Here is a 20,340-nt window from a genome sequence, read left to right on the forward strand (position 1 = left end):
GAGGGAGAGAGAGGTAGTGAGCGGCCGGCCGGCGGAGGCGGCGGTACCGGGGATATCCTCACCGGGAGGCGCCGCGACGCGACACAACAGCCGCAAACTTTGGGAAAGTTTGCCAAGTTTTGTGATTTTTTTGGGGGGGAAAGTTTTTGCGAAGTTTTGTGAATTTTTTTTTGTTGGAAAAGTTGTGAAAAGTTTGCAAAGAAGTTGTTGTGAAGTTTGCAAATCCCCCCGGGAGGGTTCTTTTGGAAAGTTGAGAAAAGTTTGCGAAGCTCTTGTGAAAAGTTTGCTAAGTTCTTCTGAAGTTTGCAAAGAAGCTCTTGTGAAGTTTGCAAAGCCCCCGGGAGTTTGCACGGTTGCCGAAGTTTGTGTGAAGTTGAGTGTTGGTCTGTGCCGGGTGGCCGGTGCACGATGCGTGCTCGGCGGCTGCTGCTGCTGCTACTCCTCGCCCTGGACGCCGTGTCGCTGGGCCGGCCGCTCTCCACCTGCACCACGGTGGACACGGAACACATGAAGAAGAAGCGGGTGGAGGCGATCCGCGGCCAGATCCTCAGCAAGCTGCGCTTCAGCAGCCCGCCCGACGAGCCGGGGCCGGCCGAGGTGCCGCTACAGGTCCTGGCCATGTACAACAGCACCCGGCTCCTGTTGCAGGAGCTGGGCCGCGACCAGCAGCACCAACAGCACGCCTGCCTCTCCCACAACACGCAGCTGGAGTACTACGCCAAGGAGGTCTACAAGTTCGACATGATCACCGGGCCCGCCATCGACAGTAAGTCACCCATCGGCCCATCTCCGCCCTGGTAGCCCATCCAAACCGGTCCCACTTGCCTGTCTCCAAACATTTGCGTTTTGGTAAATCAGCATCTGCACTTCCATGAATCCACATCCCCCTCCAACCCTTACCACAACAGGCAAATATGTCTGACTACATTTCAAACGCACTTGCCTTCTTCAGACTGCGAGTCGGGGGGGAGGGAAACATGAGGTGTGAAAATGTACAAATAGCGCACTTGGACATGTACATCGATGGGAAAGGTTTAGAGGCTAGGGGGCACTTTGGTTGGTGTGGACTATGTACCTGTCCAAATGGTAAATGTTGTCATCGTCCCTGCCTCAACTACCTCCTCTGGCAGCTTGTTCCGTACACTATGTGGAAAAGCTGCCCCTCTGGTTCCATTAAATTTCCCCGTTCACCTTAAACCAATGGCCACTGGTTCTTGATCTCTCTCCTCCCCCCCCCCCCCCCCCCCCCCCTGTTAAAGACTGTGCATTCACCCGATCTATTCCCCTCATGATTTTAAAGACCTCTATAAGATCACCCCTCACCTCCCTACATTCCAAGGAATAAAGTCCCAGCCGGACAAACCTCCCTGTAGCTCAGGCCCTCGAAACCTGAGCTTTGACTTGGGCACCAACCCTGTCAACACGGAGAGTGTTGACGAGGCAGTTTGAGGGTCCCGTGGGTGGAGAGACCACCAGCCCATGGTCTCTACCTGGTGCCCCCCCCCCCTTCCACAGCGTTCACTCCATTGTCCACCCTCGGAGGGGCCCTGGTGCCAGCCAGCAGGTGGGCACAATGGAGGCACGCTGTCCCAGCATTCATAGCAACTGGGAAAGGCCTCCATCAATGCAGAGGCCGAGGGGAGGGGCAGGGTTCAGCCGAGAGGTCAGGGTGCACGGGGTGGGTCAGGGGTGGTTGTGGGAGTCAATGAGGGAGGGAGGGTGGCGGCATGTGGTCTGGAGACAGGGGTCTCTCCATTACATCTCAACACACACGCGCATACACACACACACCTGCGCGCACACGAACACCACTCCTGATGCACGGAGACCCACCCATAGGTGACCCCTGTGACAGCACGGACGCAGGCCCTTCAGCCCAACTCGTCCATGCCAACCAAGACGCCCATCTACACTGGTCTACCTGCGTTTGGCCCACATCCCTTTGTACCTCTCCATGTACCTATGATGTTACACGCCTCCATAAGATCACCCCTCATCCTCCTGCGCTCCAAAGAATAGGGTCCTAGCCTGCCTGACCTCCCCCCCCATCATGCCATCCTTCCAGTAGCAGGGTGGCCATAACTGATCACAAGTGTGGCCACACCTCTGTAATTGTTCACAGAGACGAGTTCTTTCATTGACGGCAGTGAGCTGAGATTAATTTCTGCCAACAAACTTGGATTGTTTTCTCTGGAGCGTCAGTGGTTGAGGGGAGACCTGAGGGAAGGGTGTAATATTATGAAGGGCGCAGCTAGGATAGACAGTCAGAAAGCAGAATATGCAAAGCGAGTATTGGAGGCTTTTAGACAGGGATATGGATCACGTGCAGGCTGAGGCCTTGTGGGCATATGTGCAGTAGCCAAGTTAGAAATAAAACAGCATCTTCACCCATAGATCTAGAGTTCACAGTTCACAGAGCAGGGGTTTAAAAAAAAGAATGAAGCTCCCTCTGCACTGTCCTGCCACACACCCTGGGTCTCGCACTCGCACACACACAGTCACGCTCTCTCTGCACCATCCTGTCACATGCTCCCATGGCAATGACGGCATAAGTCGGGATGGAGTTGATGCTGAATGATGGCACGGCCCCTATTTGGGTCAGATATTGTCCTGTGATTGGTGTCCAAGCTTTGCTGCCTGAAGTCACTGTGGCACCAAGCCTGTTGTGAGCTGATGTTGTAGATTCTGGGCTGTTTATAGCATGGAGACCCCCTTTGCCTGGGAAGGAGTGAGCTGGGACTGGGCAGTGAACGGGAGCGGTGACAGTCCCGGCTGGGCAACTCGCACTGTGCCCGGTGACCAGCAGAGGGAGCAGGGTGCCACCTGGAGGAAGGGGAGGGGGGGGCAGGTTACTGGTGGTGGGAGAGTGGGGACAGGCGGTCATTACTGCAGCCACGTGAATGCCCATACGTACACCCTTCATTACTGTAGCCTGCACCAACACGTATATGTTCACCCGGCAACACTGCACCCTGGCAGAGTTACACGTACACCCATCATTACTGTAGACTACACCTGGCCCTGGCAACACCACACCGCATGCTGGGGGAAGGGCCAGACCAGTAACACAGTACTACAGCGGGCACACACTGGCTACAGGCGGGGGACTCGCACAGAAGCAGCACACACGCACATGTGTGTGTTTATTACAATAACACAGCATGTGTCACCCTGTGTAACTTATTGCATAATAACATAACTGTATTACAGGGTATTATTCTTGATTACTACGGTGTCGGAGGTTATGGGGAGAAGGCAGGAGAATGAAGTTGAGCGGGAGAGATAGATCAGCCATGATTAAATGGTGGAGTAGACTTGATGGGCCGAATGGCCTAATTCTGGTCCTAGAACCTATGAACTTTATGAACTTATTTACAAGGTGAGACAGTGGTGGAGTAACTCAGCGGGTCAGGCAGCATCTCCGTATCCATGTTCTCCAGAGATGCTGCCTGACCCGCAGTGTCACTCCAGCACTTTGTGCCCTGTTGTGTGAAGCAGCGTCTGCAGTTTGCTGTGTTTCGCTGTTAGAGGCTGGACTGTCGCACACAGCGACAGTCTCAACTTATGCCGTCATTGCCATGGGAGCGTGTGACAGGACGGTGCAGCGAGAGCGTGACTGTGTGTGTGACCAGGAATCCTTTAATTCTGAGGCTGTGACCTCTGGTCCTAGACTCTCCCACTAGTGGAAACCTCCTCTCCACATCCACTCTACCCAAGCCTTTCACTATTCTGTATGTTTCAATGAGGTCCCCCCTCATTCTTCTAAACTCCAGGGAGTACAGGCCCAGTGTCAACAAACGCTCATCATCGGTTAACCCACTCATTCTTGTAAACATCCTCTGGCCCCTGTCCAGAGCCAGCACATCCTTCCTCAGATATTGTTCACAATATTCCAAATGCGGCCTGACCAGCACCTTGTAGAGCCTCAGCATTACATCCCTGTTTTTGTATACAAGCCCTCTAGATACAAATGCTAGCATTGAGTTTGCTTTCTTTACTACCGATTCGACTTCCAGATTAACTTTTTGGGAATCCTGCATCAGCACTCCCAAGTCCCTTTGCACCTCCGATTTCTGGATTCTCTCCCCATTTAGAAAATAGTCTACGCCTTTATTCCTGCTACCAAAATGCATGACTCCACACTTTGCAACACTATATTCCATCTGCCACTTCTCTGCCCACTCTCCCAACCTGTCCAAGTCCTTCTGCAGTCTCTGCTTTTACACTGAAGAAACTTAATCTATCCTCTTTTATATTATTGGCTGGCTTATCTTCATATTTCATCTTGTCTCCCCATATTGCCTTTTTAGGTACCTTCTGTTGTTCTTTAAAAGTTTCCCAATCCTCTGGCTTCCCACTACTCTTTGCTATGTTATACGCCTTCTCTTTTAGTTTTATACTGTTCTTGACTTCCCTTGTCAGCCACGGTCACCTCTTTCTCCCCTTAGAATCTTTCTTCCTCTTTGTAATGAAAAAATCCTGCATCTTCTGGATTATTCCCAGAAATTCCTGCCATTGCTGTTCCACCGTCACCCCTGCTAGGATCCCAATCCAGTGAACTTTGGCCAGCTCCTCCCTCATGCCTTTGTAGTCCACTTTGTCCAGCAGCAATACCGACACATCCGATATCTCACATTGCAGATTAAATTGAATGCTATATTGTCTACTACTATATAATACGTCACGATAAATGTTTTGCTGCGTACTCCAGGTATGCAAATGGCTGCCACCTAAAGGGCGATTACAAAGCTCCAATTTCTCCCCCCCCCCCCCCTCCCCACGCATGCCAGCCTAGCATGATCAGCGCAGACCCACCACCCTTTGTGTGGAAACGTTGCCCCTCAGGTTCTTATTAAATCCTTCCCCTCTCGTTCCAGATTCCCCTACTCTGGGTAAAAGACTCTGTGCGTCTACCCGATCTATTCCCCTCATGATTTTATACACCTCTATAAGATCACCCTCATCCTCCTGCGCTCCATGGAATAGAGACCCAGCCTACTCAACCTCTCCCTGTAGCTCACACCCTCTAGTCCTAGCAACATCCTCGTAAATCCTGCCTGCACCCTTTCCAGTGTGGAATTGTAGTTCGCAACATGGAACTTAGTGCAGCACAGGAGCCGACAACATAGATGCCAAACACGATGCCAGAGTAAACTAATCGCTGCCTGCATCTGGTCCGCATCCCTCCATTCCCCGCATATTGATGCCGCTGTGATCTATTTCCCCACACTTGGCAAGAGACACTCTCCTACCCTGGGAGACTCATCCCGTCCCGCTACACTGGGGGAGACACTGCTCCCGTCCTCCCCCCTAACCCAGAGCTGATTGTGGGTTTGTTTTGCAGATGATGTGAGCTCGTGTCGTGGCATCACGTCCAAGGTTTTCCACTTCGACGTCTCCTCCATGGAGAAGAACGTGTCCAACCTGTTCCGGGCCGAGTTCCGGGCTCTGCGGGTCCCCAACGGCAGCGCCAAGCGGAACGAGCAGCGCATCGAAGTGTATCAGGTGGGGATGGTCCTGTCATGGCCCAGTGCACAGATACAGGGCTGCCCCTCTCCCCTGGGGTGGGGGGCTTGGGGCCAGTCCCTGCATCCCATGTGTTGTCCCTGGGTGGTTAGTGGATCAGACCCTGTGTACGGGGTGGTCAGTGGGCGATACCCCACAGGGTGGTCAGTGGGTCAGCCCCCATACTGAGCGCTGTCTAGTGAATGGCCGTGGGTCAGTCTGTACCCTGTGTGTTGACCCTGGAGTGGAGGGGGACGCGGGGTGGGCAGTGGGTCAGTGGTCAGTCCCCATGCTGGGCTGTCCTATGTATGTGGGGGGGGGGGGGGGGGGAAACGGGTCGGTCAGTGGTCAGTCGGTCACTCTGTTGTTGCTGTTGTCCAGATTGTGAAGCCGGACGACCACATTGCCAAGCAGCGCTACATCGCGGGGAAGGTGGTGCTGACCAAGGGCTTCAGCGAGTGGGTGTCATTCGATGTCACCGACAGCGTCAAGGAGTGGCTCGTCAACCGGGGTGGGTGGGGGCACTGGCCTGGGGGGGGGGGGGGGGGGTGCGTGTGCGCGTGGGGGGATGGGTGGGGGGGGTGCGTGGGTGGGGGGGGTGAGGTGCGTGGGTGGGTGTGTGCGCTGGGAGGGGGGGTGTGTGCGCTGGGAGGGGGGGTGTGTGCGCTGGGAGGGGGGGTGTGTGCGCTGGGAGGGGGGGGGGTGCGCTGGGAGGGGGGGTGTGTGCGCTGGGAGGGGGGGTTGTGTGCGCTGGGAGGGGGGGTGTGTGCGCTGGGAGGGGGGGGGGTGCGCTGGGAGGGGGGGTGTGTGCGCTGGGAGGGGGGGTGTGTGCACGCACGGTTGTCTACGTTGTGTCGTTGCTGCGATGTAATGGGCTGTTCTGTGCAGACACCAACCTGGGTCTGGAGATCAGTGTCCACTGTCCCTGCCACACCTTCCACGCCAACGGCATCATCTCCACCGAGGGTGAAGTCCTTGACGTCAAGTTTAAAGGTAACCGCTCCGCCCTCCACCTTCCCCTCCCCTCCACATTCCCCTCCACCTTCCCCTCCCCTCCACATTCCCCTCTCCCCTCCACATTCCCCTCCACCTTCCCCTCCCCTCCACCTTCCTCTCCCCTCTACTTGGTGATGATGAGGGTGTCGGGGCCATGTTGAGGTGTGAGGGGTCGGGGGACCGGTTCAGAGATTGGATAACCCACGTTGTCCATGAAGCCCAAACCAAACATGTCGATGCTGGAAAAACACAACGTGCTGGAGGTAATGTGGGGGGGGGGGGGGGGCGTGGGGGGGGGGGGGGCGGCACGTCCAGTCAGTGAGGGTCAGTATACCAGTGAGGGTCGGGGGTGAATGTGGCGGGGGGTCAGGGTGAGGGTCAAGGGGTCACTGAGGGCCAGGGTGAGTGTGTGGGGGCGGGGGGGTCAGTGTGGGGTTGGAGGTTGTGTGGGGGCGGGGGTCAGTGTGGGTCGGGGGGTCAGTGACAGTGGCTGCTCATCCGGCAGGGATTGATGACTATGAGTTTGCGGAGCGCGGGGACCTGGGACGGCTGCAGAAACGCAAGGAGCAGAAGCTGTTGTACGAGGGTCCGAACAACCCCCACCTCATCCTCATGGTGCTGCCCCCCCACCGGCTGGACAGCCAGCGACAACGCCGCCGCCGAGCTCTCGACACCGCCTACTGCTTCAGGTACAAACCCCACGGCCCCGGCCCCCCCCACCCCCGCTGTAACTGAGCGCCACTAATACCCGTCTGTTGCAGCACGGACTGTTGACCCGGTCAGTCGGCCATGGGCCGTGCGGTGGCCACGGGGTTGGGTGGGGGGGGTAGGGTGGCCACAGGGAGTGGGCCGTTACTGGTCACTCTGCCCATGTTCTGTCTTGTTGACCGGCTCAGTTGGCACGGTGTGGGGACAGTGTGACCACGGAGTGACTGGTCACTGTGGGCGGGGTGGGCAGTGAGTGGTGTGCACTGTGTGTGTGGGCGGTGGGCAGGGTGTGCGTTGTGGGCAGGGTGTGCGTTGTGGGCAGGGTGTGCGTTGTGGGCGGGGTGTGCGCTGTGGGCGGGGTGTGTTGTGGGCGGTGTACGTTGTGGGTGGTGTGCGTTGTGGGCATTGTGCAGGGTGTGCGGTGTGGGCAGTGGGCGGGGTGTGGGCTGTGGGCAGGGTGTGCGTTGTGGGCAGGGTGTGTTGTGGGCGGTGTACGTTGTGGGTGGTGTGCGTTGTGGGCATTGTGCAGGGTGTGCGGTGTGGGCAGTGTGCGGGCTCCAGTGAAGGTCACTCTGCCATCCGCAGGCACTATGAGGATAACTGCTGCGTGCGCCCGCTCTACATTGACTTCCGCCAGGACCTGGGCTGGAAGTGGATCCACGAACCCAAGGGCTATTATGCAAACTTCTGCGCCGGCCCCTGCCCGTACTTGCGCAGCACCGACACGCAACACGGCACGGTGAGTCACGCCGCACCCACACACACAGCACGGTGAATACACGCACCCACACACACAGCACGGTGAATACACGCACACGCATGCCGCCCACATGCAACACGGCACAGTGAATACGCGCACGCACACACCACACACATGCAGCACGGCACGGTGAGTACACGCCACACACACGCCACACGTAGCACAGCAGTGACCTCCCACAGCAACACGGACACACAACCACATGGTGAGTCCGTGCACCGTCACACGCCACCGACACGCCGCACAAACACGTGCCAAACAACACGGCATGGGGTGCATGTGACGTGTCATGCGTGTGTCTCCCTCTCTGACACGTGTGTGCATGTGTCCACAGGTGCTGGGACTGTACAACACGCTGAACCCAGAGGCCTCGGCCAGTCCGTGCTGCGCTGCCCAGGACCTGGAACCATTGACCATCCTCTACTACGTGGGCCGGACACCCAAGGTGGAACAACTGTCCAACATGATCGTCAAGTCTTGCAAATGTAGCTGAGGGGCGCCCCGTGTACACGCGTGTCAACATGGGTGTGGTACGTGTGCGGGCAGCATTTGTGTGGACTAGTGCCGGTCACGTGTGTGCTCTTGTTTGTGTGTACATGTTTGCAGCCCGCACTTGTGTGCACACGTGTATGGTCTGTGTTTATGTCTGAGGAATGCGTGTGTACAGGTGTGTGATCTGTGTGCGGTACCTGAGCATGTATGTGAAAGGTATCTTTGTAGGAAGTACACATATACATGCATGTAAGATACACGTGTGTGTGTGTGCGCGCAAGAGAATGTGTGTAGGGTGAGTGTGGGTCCATGTTGGAGGTGTGTGCACATGTGTGTCTTCCTGCGTGTGTGTGCACGTGTGTGCCTGTGTGAGTGACTGTGTACGTGTGTGCGCGCGTGAGGGGCAGGCTCTGAGACCAGGCTGCAGACGGCCGGAGGGGATGGGACGGTGCAGTGACCGGCGGCCTGGATGGACGGAGAGATTCACAACAGGGACACAACGGGCTGAGAGTCGGGGTCTGAGCCGTGGTCATTGAGGAGATGGGGGGAGCGTGGAGGAGACAGTGTGGATCCCACGACCCCACACACTGCCCGTCCCAAGCTCCACGGACACGTTAAACCCAGCAAGCAGCCGGAGCACGGGGCGAGGATGCCCGTCGGGGTCACCACGGGGTGAGCTGAACCTGGCGCTCGGCTGAGACCATCAAGGACACAGACACTGAGCCGTGGAGCTCCAGACAGAGGCTGAGGGGTGACCTTACTGAGGGTCAAGACCATGAGGGTCACGGATAAAGTGAACGCTCTCACTCCGTTCCCCACGATAGAGGATTCTAGAATTAGAGGACACGGGCTTGAGGTGAGAGGGGAGAGATATGAGGGGCAACGTTTTCACTCGGAGTGCAGTCCGTAAGTGGAGCGAGCGGCTGGAGGGAGCTCTCGATGTGCATACAATTATGGGCTTTCAAAGACCGATGGACAGATACATGGAGGTTCCGGGCCAAACACGGGCAAATGGGGCTGGTCCAGGTGGGCGGCACGGACAAGATGGGCTGAAGGGCCTGTCCCCGTGCTCTTGTGTGACCAGGATCGGTCAGAGGTCAGTGACCCACGAGTGTGTGAATCAGTGCCACCCGCTGCACACCACACCGCAGTCTGTGTTAAGGCATCGTGGTTCTGTGACGGGGGATTGGAGCAGCCAAGGCGGACCCCGCTCTGGCCCCACGGAACCCCAGGCCTTCCTCCCCCCGGTCTCCCCCCCCCCCCCCCCCCAGACTTTCTCTCTCGCCCCATGTCTCCGCCTTGCTCCTGTCTATGGGCTGCAGCCCCATTGCTGGGACAGATGGTCAATGCTGCTGCACCTGGATGTTTGCGGTGCCTCGGTCTTGACCCCAGGCCGGTTGGGAGCATTGCCCTGTGACCTCTGGCCGCCCAGTGCTGGGCTCCAGGAGTCGCTCGTGGTTCCGGGACGGGGTGAGCTGGAAGTGGCTGATCCCTGGGCAGGGGTCCACTGCAGAGTCGGGGGGCAATCAGGCCACTGTTTCTCGGACGAGGGGGGCAGGCAGGCAGCACCACTGGTGAGGGTGGTTAGAGTGGCTACAGGTTGAGGCCAGTGTACACTAGTCACTGCTGGAGTGTGAGCACCTGATCATCTACCCTCACACACTCTCAGTCAATGGAGCACAGCTCTCAACAGGAGGCGAGGATGATGAATAGCAGCAGACATGCCGGTTATCCTCACAGGGACATGGGAGTGGAGCTCTGCCAAAGCACTTACTACACATTCCCACTCTGGGAATGTCCCACTCTGGGAATGTTGGCACTGGGGCAGGCAACCACAGGTGGGTCTCAGAAGCAGGAATGGGAGCAGTGTCTGGAATAAAACTAGTCAAGACAGCGAGCCCATCATCCTCATCTCCAGATGGAGACTGGGGGACCTCGAACGCTGCTGTATCAGAGCTGAAGACTCCAATTGTCCACTTGGAGAAGGTCATCACACAAACCAAGAAACAAAGCTGACAAACCACAGTTGGAGACTGCAGCCGTCCATCAATGAAGCCGTGACACTCGAGTTGGTGCCTCTTGCTGTGTGGCTGCAACTGTCAAGGCTGGCTTTGGTATTTCACACAAAGGCCAGTCACATCTTGACAACAGAACGACCGGCTCCACACCAACAACTTAATTTGGAAACCTGATCGTTGTTCTCTGACCATTTGAAGGAGAGGAGCTGATTGGAGATGGGAGATGGAGAATTCCAACTGGGCCACAACAGGAGACGGCCATCGAGTGGGACAAACGTCAGATGGGGCTGCAGTGGGAATGATATTGGCAAATAATGGCCCCTCGACTCGCACTTGTCCCGGGAAGTTAACCCTTCCCTCAACAAAGAGCCACCGTTGTGACTGTTGCTGCCATCCCGTACAAACCAGGAACCGCAGATGCTCTACCGTCCACAAAGACACAGAGTGCTGGAGTAACTCAGTGGGTCAGGCAGCATCTGTGGAGGAGGTGGATAGGTGACGTTAGCTCTGGGATCCCTGCACTGCTCCAGAGTGTGAGGTGCTGTGGCCTCACCTGCCCGTAACTCTGGGAGCATCTCTGCCACAAGCTGCACATCCCACCCTGCTAATTTATTTTCAGTACTTTTTTTTTTCCATTATTGAATAAACTTTTTTTTTTAAGAAAAGAGGATGTTTGTTGTATGTGTTTGATAGAATTTATTGCCACACAGGGTCGGTGGAATTTTGGGTGAGATTAAAGTGTAGTTTGGGTTACTGCTCCCCCTCCATTCTCTGGCTCCATTGATTGGGGAGAGGTTGCACCCTTCACACTGAGACTGAGATGTGGTCGGTGGTGGAATCCCTTGCCCCGTAACACGGCACAACGAGTGCTCTGCTCAGTCCACAACACCATGTTATAGGAACCAGGGTTAAGAGAACATCTACAAGGATATTGCCAGGACTTGAGGGACTGAGCTGTAGAGAGATGTTGGGTAGGTTGGGACTATGCCTTGGAGCGCAGGAGGATGAGGGGAGATCTTATAGCAGGGGTTGTACAAATTAATGAGAGGAATAGATCGGGTAGATGCACAGAATCTTTTGCCTAGAGTAAGGGAATCAAGAACAAGCAGACAGGTTTAAGGTGAGAGGGGAAAGGTTTAATATGAAGCTGAGGGGTAACGTTTTACACAGGGTGGTGGGTGTATGGAACAAGCTGCCAGAGGAGGTAGTCGACGCTGGGACTATCGTAACATTTAAAAGACAGTTGGACAGGTTTGGAGTGAGATGGGCCAAATGTGGGCAGGTGGGACTAATGTAGATGGGAGATGAAGGTGGGTAGGTTGGTGAAAGACCAGTTTCCATGCTCCCTGCCTCCCACAGTGCTCTCAACACCGTTACTCCTGCAGCACTCCCTCACTGAGGTGGAGGGGAGTGGCCCTGACTGACCGCTCCCCAGTCCAGCAGCAGTTACCCTGTTGTCCACCCTGCATCCAGCTCTCGACACTGCTGAACGGATGGTCTTTCGAGTGGTGGAAATCTCGGCTGCCATGCCAGATGTGGTCTGGTCACGGCATGGTGGTGTGGATAACAGGAGGTGCTGGAGGGCTCAACCACACACTGAGCAGAGTGGATACGTCCAACGGCTCCTTCTCGTGTGTCATTGATACCGAGGAGCGCTGGTCCACGAGCGGTTCCAGCGTGGTAGATGTAGCTCAGTCCATCACTGCCCAACCTGTACATTAACCGTCTACACTTCATGCTGCCTCGGGAAAGCACCCAGCATAATCAATGGCCACTCACAGTGGGAACTATAGGCCCGTTAGTCTGACTTTGGTGGTTGGTAAGATTTCAGTGTCCATTGTAAAGGATGAGGATCAGTCAGAGTATTGAGTATAGAAGTTGGGAGGTCATGTTGCAGTTGTATAAGATGTTGGTGAGACCGCATTTAGAATATTGTGTTCAGTTCTGGGCACCATGTTATAGGAAAGATATTGAAAGGGTTCAGAGAAGATTTACAAGGATGTTGCCAGGACTAGAGGGTGTGAGCTACAGGGAGAGGTTGAGTAGGCTGGGTCTCTATTCCATGGAGCGCAGGAGGATGAGGGGTGATCTTGTTGAGGTATAAAATCATGAGAGGAATAGATCGGGTAGATGCACAGAGTCTCTTGCCTGGAATAGAGGAATCGAGGACCAGAGAACATAGGTTCAAGGTGAAGGGTAAAAGATTTAATAGGAATCTGAGGGGTAACTATTTCACACAGAAGGTTATGGGTGTATAGAACAAGCTGCCAGAGGAGGTGGTTGAGGCTCGGACATTCCCAATGTTTAAGAAACAATTAGACAGGTACATGGATAGGACAGATTTTGAGGGATATGGACCAAGCGCAGGCAGGAGGGACTAGTGTAACTGGAACATGTTGGCCGGTGTGGACAAGTTGGGCCGAAGGGCCTCTTTCCACAGTTTCACTCTATAAGAGTTTGTCGGCACTGGGCCTGTACTCGCTGGAATTTAGAATAAGGGGGGACCTCATAGAAACATACAGAATAGTGAAAGGCTTGGATAGAGTGGATGTGGAGAGGATGTTTCCATTAGTGGGGGAGTCTAGGACTAGTGGTCACAGCCTCAGAATTAAAGGATGTTCTTTTAGGAAGGAGATGAGGGGAAATTTCTTTAGTCAGAGGGTGGTGAATCTGTGGAATTATTTGCCACAGAAGGAGGCCGTCAGTGGATATATTTAAGGCAGAGATAGATAGATTCCTGATTAGTACGCGTGTTACCGGTTATGGGGAGAGGCAGGAGAATGGGGTTAGGAGGGAGAGATAGATCATCCATGATTGAATGGGGGAGTAGACTTCATGGGCCAAATGGCCTGATTTTACTCCTATCACTTATGACCTTATGACCCCGGCCATCCCCTCTTTTCCCCTCAGCAACAAGACAATACAGAAGCGTGAAGGCGCGCACCACGAGATTCTGGAACAGCTTCCACCCCTCTGTCATCACACTATTGAATGGTGCTTCCATAAGCTAGGGACTAGTCTTGATCTTCCAACCTACCTCATTGCAGATCTTGCACTTTTTTTGTCTGCACTATATTCTGCATTCTGGTATTATTCTCTGTACATGACCTGTTGGCTGATATTACCCATGTATAGGATGGTTGGACAAGGGAGCAAGTGTGTCGGTGAACGAGACAATATGAAGCAGTGACCAGTCAGATATACACACTGACTATTGCATTTCGTTGTCTCTGTACTGTACACTGCACAATGACAATAAAGTTTGAATCTGAATCTGAACCTGACATTGGAAAACACCAACATTGTTTAATTTATCTTCCCGAAACTCCAAGTGTGGCCTGTGTTGGGAGCAGCACCTCTGGCCCTCCACCCTCACCCCGCAGTAAAAAAATACCCACACACACACACACACACCCCCACCCCCCCTTATGTACAGACTGAAATATCCAAAGATAAGCTGACCGGGACATGCCGATGTGGTCAGAGTGAGGGGCCGTGGCCGGTGGGCCAGCAGCAGCCCAGCCCCGTGGCCACTGGACCACTCACTGCCCATCAGTGCCCCGGCCCACCCTCCCCCACAGGACCCTGCCCGTCCAGTGCCCAGCAGTGACCGTGTGCAGTGGCCACTCCCCACAGTGCCCATGGTCCAGTCCCCACAGTGTCCGTGGTCACTGCACACCAGTGGCCGAGGGCATCTGTGATCTTCCACACCCACTCCCTGCTCCAGCCGGGTGACGCTGCCATCACTCCCAGGGCCGCTCCGTGAGGAACCCCGCATGCCGGGCGTCCTGGGATCAGCAGGGTCTGTCTGAGGAGGGGTCAGTGGCTCTGGTCCTGGTGGTCAGTGGGACCACTCTGTGGGTCAGTGTGTCTGGTCTGGGTAGTCCGATGTCCATTCACTGCCGTTCCTCGCTGGGATCGCTGAGCACTGAGCTGCAAAACAGAAAACAGAGAGTCTTGTTAACCTCGCGATTCACGAAGCTGCAGGCTGGGACCACCACAGCCCCACTGTGGAGCTGCAGGCTGGGACCACCACAGCCCCACTGTGGAGCTGCAGGCTGGGACCACCACAGCCCCACTGTGAAGCTGCAGGCTGGGACCACCACAGCCCCACTGTGGAGCTGCAGGCTTGGACCACCACAGCCCAGCCCAGCGGAGATGGCCAATGTGGGTGAGTTGGGGCGCAGGGTGTGTTTTTGTGCTGTACGACTCTGGGAACAATGTGTTTCATCCACTCTGTCCTGTGCCCACGCTGGTCACAAGGATGCTGCTACATTCCCTGTCTCACCACTCTCCACAATAACTAATGTTACGATCACGCCTGGATAGAAACATAGAAAATGCAGGCCATTCGGCTCTTCGAGCCAGCACCGCCATTCAATATAATCATGGCTGATCATCCACAATCAGTTCCCCGTTCCTGCTTTTCCCCCATATCCCTTGATTCTTTTAGCCCTAAGAGCTAAATCTAACTCTCTCTTGACAACATCCAGTGAATTGACCTCCACTGCCTTCTGTGGCAGAGAATTCCGCAGATTCACAACTCTCTGACTGAAAAAGTTTTTCCTCATCGCAGTCCTAAATGGCCCACCCCTCATTCTTAAACTGTGACCCCTGGTTCTGGACTCCCCCGACACCAGGAACATTTTTCCTGCATCTACCCTGTCCAATCCCGTAAGAATTTTATATGTTTCTATAAGATCCTCTCTCATCCTTCAAAATTCCAGTGAATACAAGCACAGTCAACCCATTCTTTCATCATATGTCAGTCCTGCCATTCTGGGAATTAACCTGATGAACCTACGCTGCACTCCCTCAATAGCAAGAATGTCCTTCCTCAGATTTGGAGACCAAAACTGCACACAATACTCCAGGTGTGGTCTCACCAGGGCCCTGTACAACTGCAGTAGGACCGCTTTGCTCCCATGCTCAACTCCTCTCGCAATGAAGGCCAACATGCTAATAGCTTTCTTCACTTCCTGCTGTACCTGCATGCTTACTTTCAGTGACTGATGAACAATGATACCCTGGTCTCGTTGCACCTCCCCTTTTCGTAATCTGACACCATTCAGATAATAATCTGCCTTCCAGTTCTTGCCACCAAAGTGGATAACCACATTTATCCACATTATAATGCATCTGCCATACATCTGCCCACTCACCCAACCTATCCAAGTCACCGTGTATCCTCATAGCATCCTCATCGCAGCTCACACTGTCACCCAGCTTTGTGTCATCCGCAAACTTGGAGATGTCACATTTAATTCCCTCGTCTAAATCGTTAATATATATTGTGAATAACTGGGGTCCCAGCATCGAGCCTTGCGGCACCCCACTAGTCACTGCCTGCCATTCAGAAAATTCCGTTAATTCCTACTCTTTGCTTCCTGTCTGCCAACCAGTTCTCTATCCATGTCAATACCCTACCCCCAATACCATGTGCACTAATTTTGTACACTACTCTCTTGTGTGAGACCTTGTCAAAGGCTTTTTGAAAGTCCAGATACACCACATCCACTGGCTCTCCCTTATCCATTCTACTTGTTACATCCACAAAAAATTCCAGAAGATTAGTCAAGCATGATTTCCCCTTTATAAATCCATGCTGACTTTGACCAATCCTGTAACTACTTTCCAAATGCGCTGCTATAACATCTTTAATAATCGACTCCAGCATCTTCCCCACTACCGATGTAAGGCTAACTGGTCTATAATTCCCCGTTTTCTCTCTCCCTCCTTTCTTCAAAAGTGGAGTTACATTGACTACCCTCCAGTCCACAGGAACTGATCCAGAGTCGAGAGAACATTGGAAAATGATCACAATGCATCCACGATTTCTAGAGCCAGCTCCTGGGATGCAGACCATCAGGCCCTGGGGATTTATCTGCCTTCAGTCCCAACAGTTTATCGAACACCATTTCCTGACTAATATGGATTCCCTTCAGTTCCGCCCTCGCACTAGATCCTCGATCCCCTAGTATTTCTGGGAGATTATTTGTGTCTTCCTTAGTGAAGACAGAACCAAAGTATTTGTTTAACTGTTCTGCCATTTCCTTGTTTACCATTATAAATTCACATGTCTCTGATTGTGAGGGAGCTACAGTACATTTGTCTTCACTAATCTTTTCCTTTTTACATATCTAAAGAAACTTTTAGAGAGTTTTTATATTCCCCGCAAGCTTTCTTTCATGCTCTTTTTTACCCCTCTTAATTAACCCCTTTGTCCTCTGTTGAGCTCTAAATTTCTCCCAGTCCTCTGGTTTGCTGCTTCCTCTGCCCAATTTATATGCCTCTTCCTTGGATTTAACATTATCCTTGATTTCCCTCGTTAGCCACGGTTGAGCCGCCCTCCCCGTTTTATTTTTTCGCCAGACAGGGATGAACAATTTTTGGAGTTCATCCATGCGGTCTTTAAATCTTTGCCATTGCATCTCCACCGTCAACTCTTGAAGTATAATTTACCAGTCTATCCCAGCCAATTCCCGTCTCATACCTTCAAAGTCTCCTTTATTCATGTCAGGACCCTAGTCCCTGAATTAACCGTGTCACTCTCCATCCTAATGCAGAATTCCACCATATTATGGTCACTGTTGCCCAAGGGGCTTTGCACAACAAGATCGCTAACTAATCCTTCCTCATGACACAATGGATAACTGACACACAGACCCCTCTTCCTCCCCTTTGCATTCTTGCTGCTCGGGGCTGTTCAACATTCTGCCTCCTCCCTGGGGTTTTAACTGAAATACAACACCGAGCTATGTAGTGTGATAAAGAACTGCAGACGCTGGTTTAAATCGAAGGGAGACACAAAATGCTGGAGTAACTCAGCGGGTGAGGCAGCATTTCTGGAGAGAAGGAATGGGTGACGTTTTGGGTCGAGACCCTTCTTCAGACTGAACGCGAAACGTCAGGTATTTATTTTCCACAGAGAGCATTTCCTCAAGTTACCATGGGGTTTACTCAGGTCCGTGTGACTGCTCTGGGCCGTGCATGGGGCTGGACATGTGGGGATAGTGGCTGCTGCCGGCTGGGCTTGGTTCACCCTGCCCCAGTTCAGCCTGATGAGTGCAGGAGAATACAGCGGCATTTCCAGACACCTGATCTCAGCAGCGCCTGGACCAGCTGCTCCAGTTACCCGACACCCAACTCTGGCAGGTGGGCATGCTGCCAGCTCACCCATCACTGTCACAGCAACTCCAGCCAGCAACGAGGAGCAGACAGCGTGTTCTCCCTATACCCAGTGGCAGCAGACAGAGGGGGAGCAGAGACACCACTGGGGAAGGATGGTCCTGTCCTACTGGGCAGGGAGACTCAGACACCCCCTTCCCCTCTTGCTGTCCGATACTCAATCCCCTCCATAGACCAGTGAGTGTTCCTCATCTACCTGCACGTCACTGCAGTCTCGTCCTGATACGTCTGTGTCTTCACACTGTGTTTTTGATTTTCTGTTTTTGGATTGAATTCTGTTTTTAATTTGTGTCTCTGTGATGTCTTTATTACTTGTTATATTCCGATTATATGTTTTTATTCCGATTACTATGTATGGTGTCCTTGAGATGTCTGAAAGGCGCCCATTAAATAAAATGTATTATTATTATTATTATACGTCACCCATTCCTTCTCTCCACAGATACTGCCTGTCCCGCTGAGTTACTCCAGCTTCTTGTGTCTATCACCATACGTACACATAGTCATTGAGTCATTCAGAATGGAAACAGGCCCTTCGGCCCATCTAGCCCGTGCCCGCCAAGATGCCACATCTACACTCGTCCCACCTTGATTAGTACAGGTGTTCGGGGGTGGTGAATCTGTGGGGTTCTTTGCCACAGACGGCTGTGGAGGCCACAAGTCAATGGATATGTTTAAGGCAGAGATAGATAGATTCATGATTAGTACGTGTGTCAGGGGTTATGGGGAGAAGGCAGGAAAATGGGGTTCGGATGGAGAGATAGATCAGCCATGATTGAATGGCAGAGTAGACTTGATGGGCCGAATGGTCTAATTCTACTATTCTTTATGACCACCTGCCTGCCTCCGTATGGTTGGTACCCATGTGCAGATACAGTTGACTCTCGGCTTGGCATGACCACCTGTTCTCAGGACAGCCAGGGAGTGACAGGCCTGAGTGCAGGGCGCTACCCAGGGGCACGGGGTATCTGCTGGTCAGTGTCACCTAGGGCCAGCTCCAGCTCCAGCTCCAGCTGCTCCACATAGCAGGGCCGGCAGCACTGGGTCACGGCTTCTCCGTAACCCAGGCACTGGGCAGACCAACAGCACAGAGGGTGCTCCCCAACTGACAGCTCCTGAAGAACACGGACAGCACGAAGATGCACCTCACCGCCTGTGTAGGAAGGAACTGCAGATGCTGGTTTCAACCAAAGATAGACACAAAGTGCTGGAGACTGAGGCTTACTCGTAGATAGACACAAAGTGCTGGAGTAACTCAGTGGGACAGGCAGCATCTCTGGAGAGAAGGAATGGGTGACGTCATGGGTCGAGACCCTTCTTCAGATCCCAGTCCCGACCAGAAACGTCACCTATCCGTTCTCCACAGATGCTGCCTGACCCGCTGAGTTACTCCAGCACTCTGTGTCTATCTACGAGTAAGCCACGGTCTCCAGTAGGAAGCGGCCGATTCGGGAACTCCAAGCCGCAAGCGTGTCCCGATCTGTTCCGATTATCCCGGAGAGAGGGTCTGTACATTGGGCCATCCGGAGCGGCGACTGCGGAGGGTTCAAAGGCCCAGACCACGGGTGAACAAAGAGGAAGATGACAACTTTATTGCCTTCCCTCACAGTGGGAAACGTTGATTCCGCTGTGTGGGGATGTCCATGTTCTCTGCCTTAGAGTATCCAGAGAACTGGTTCTCTGGATACTTTCAAGAGAGAGCTAGATAGGGCTCTTAAAGATAGCGGAGTCAGGGGATATGGGGAGAAGACAGGAACGGGGTACTGATTGTGGATGATCAGCCATGATCACATTGAATGGCGGTGCTGGCTCGAAGGGCCGAATGGCCTACTCCTACACCTATTGTCTATTGTCTAAACTCTATCGTGTGTTGTGTTGTTTTTTATTCGTATAGCTGTATGGTAACTCAAATCTCACTGTCCCAATTGGTGCATGTGACAAATAAATGTAACTTGAACTTGAACTTGTGTATCAGGGCCTGGTGTGTGAGACTAACACAGATGCCGCACTCTGTCAGAGCTCGCTATCACACCACCTATTCACCCAGTTCCTGCACCAGGATGTTACCTGGACTGGTGGGCACAGTCTGGACACAGGTGACCTTACACTGGTGGACAAGATGGTGAGAGGCATGGAGAAAGGGAGTGCTCACAGTCTGTTCCCCAAGGGTAGGGGATTCAAAACCGAGCGTGGCAAAGTTTACAGGAGGTGTACAGGACAACTATCTTTACACAGAGGGTGGTGGGTGCCTGGAACGCGCTGCCAGGGGTGGTGGTGGAGGCAGATACCATAGTGGTGTTTTAGAGGCGCATGGATATGCAGGGAATGGAGGGATATGGATCACTTGCAGGGAGAGGAGAGTTGGTCTTGACATCATGTTTGGCACTGACATTATAGTTCAGAAGTTCTCGGAGCAGAATTAGGCCATTTGGCCCATCAAGTCTACGCCGCCATTCAATCATGGCTGATCTAACTCTCCTGCCTTCTCCCCATAACCGCTGACACCGTACTAATCAAGAATCCATGGCCTCCACAGCTGGTGTGGGCAGAAGGGCCTGTGCCTGCTCACCTGTAGCTGACGTCCCACCTGAGCCGCTGCCGACAGGTGTGTGTAGTGAGGTCCTGGTGGGCTCTGGTTGGCGGCCGTCAATGGCAATCACTCTGAAAGAGGAA

The 20,340-nt window shown here is 53.6% G+C and overlaps 2 protein-coding genes across 7 annotated transcripts in view; one reads left to right on the forward strand and one right to left on the reverse strand.

The window, feature by feature from the left end:
• tgfb3 (transforming growth factor beta 3) lies at nucleotides 1-20,298 on the forward strand. 3 transcript variants are annotated; one of them, XR_004413129.1, is made up of 9 exons: nucleotides 1-766; nucleotides 5,345-5,505; nucleotides 5,887-6,016; nucleotides 6,394-6,498; nucleotides 7,007-7,190; nucleotides 7,795-7,948; nucleotides 8,304-9,487; nucleotides 11,148-11,150; nucleotides 20,287-20,298. XR_004413129.1 is itself a non-coding variant. In XM_033027479.1 (8 exons), the coding sequence occupies exons 2-8, from the start codon at nucleotides 409-411 to the stop codon at nucleotides 8,460-8,462; spliced, it is 1,251 nt and encodes a 416-aa protein (XP_032883370.1). In that variant the 5' UTR covers nucleotides 2-249; nucleotides 343-408; the 3' UTR covers nucleotides 8,463-11,135. The 3 variants fall into 3 exon arrangements, 2 of the variants coding, with proteins under 2 accessions (XP_032883369.1, XP_032883370.1); XM_033027479.1 differs by lacking the exons at nucleotides 11,148-11,150; nucleotides 20,287-20,298 and having other exon boundaries at nucleotides 2-249; nucleotides 343-766; nucleotides 8,304-11,135; XM_033027478.1 differs by lacking the exons at nucleotides 11,148-11,150; nucleotides 20,287-20,298 and having other exon boundaries at nucleotides 8,304-11,135.
• The window catches only part of ttll5 (tubulin tyrosine ligase like 5), a 163,618-nt gene continuing 157,040 nt past the window's right edge, over nucleotides 13,763-20,340 (reverse strand). For 3 of the 4 annotated variants that reach the window (XM_033027477.1, XM_033027473.1, XM_033027474.1), the window contains 2 exons: nucleotides 20,237-20,328; nucleotides 13,763-14,412 (listed from right to left, as the gene is read on the reverse strand). In XM_033027477.1, coding sequence (XP_032883368.1) covers nucleotides 14,342-14,412; nucleotides 20,237-20,328 — 163 coding nt within the window. In that variant the 3' untranslated portion in view covers nucleotides 13,763-14,341. The remainder of the gene's footprint in view (nucleotides 14,413-20,236; nucleotides 20,329-20,340) is intronic. The other variant, XM_033027476.1, reaches the window with a different exon arrangement.

The sequence above is a fragment of the Amblyraja radiata genome, chromosome 9 (genome assembly GCF_010909765.2).
Source record: "Amblyraja radiata isolate CabotCenter1 chromosome 9, sAmbRad1.1.pri, whole genome shotgun sequence".
NCBI classification, from domain to species: domain Eukaryota; kingdom Metazoa; phylum Chordata; class Chondrichthyes; order Rajiformes; family Rajidae; genus Amblyraja; species Amblyraja radiata.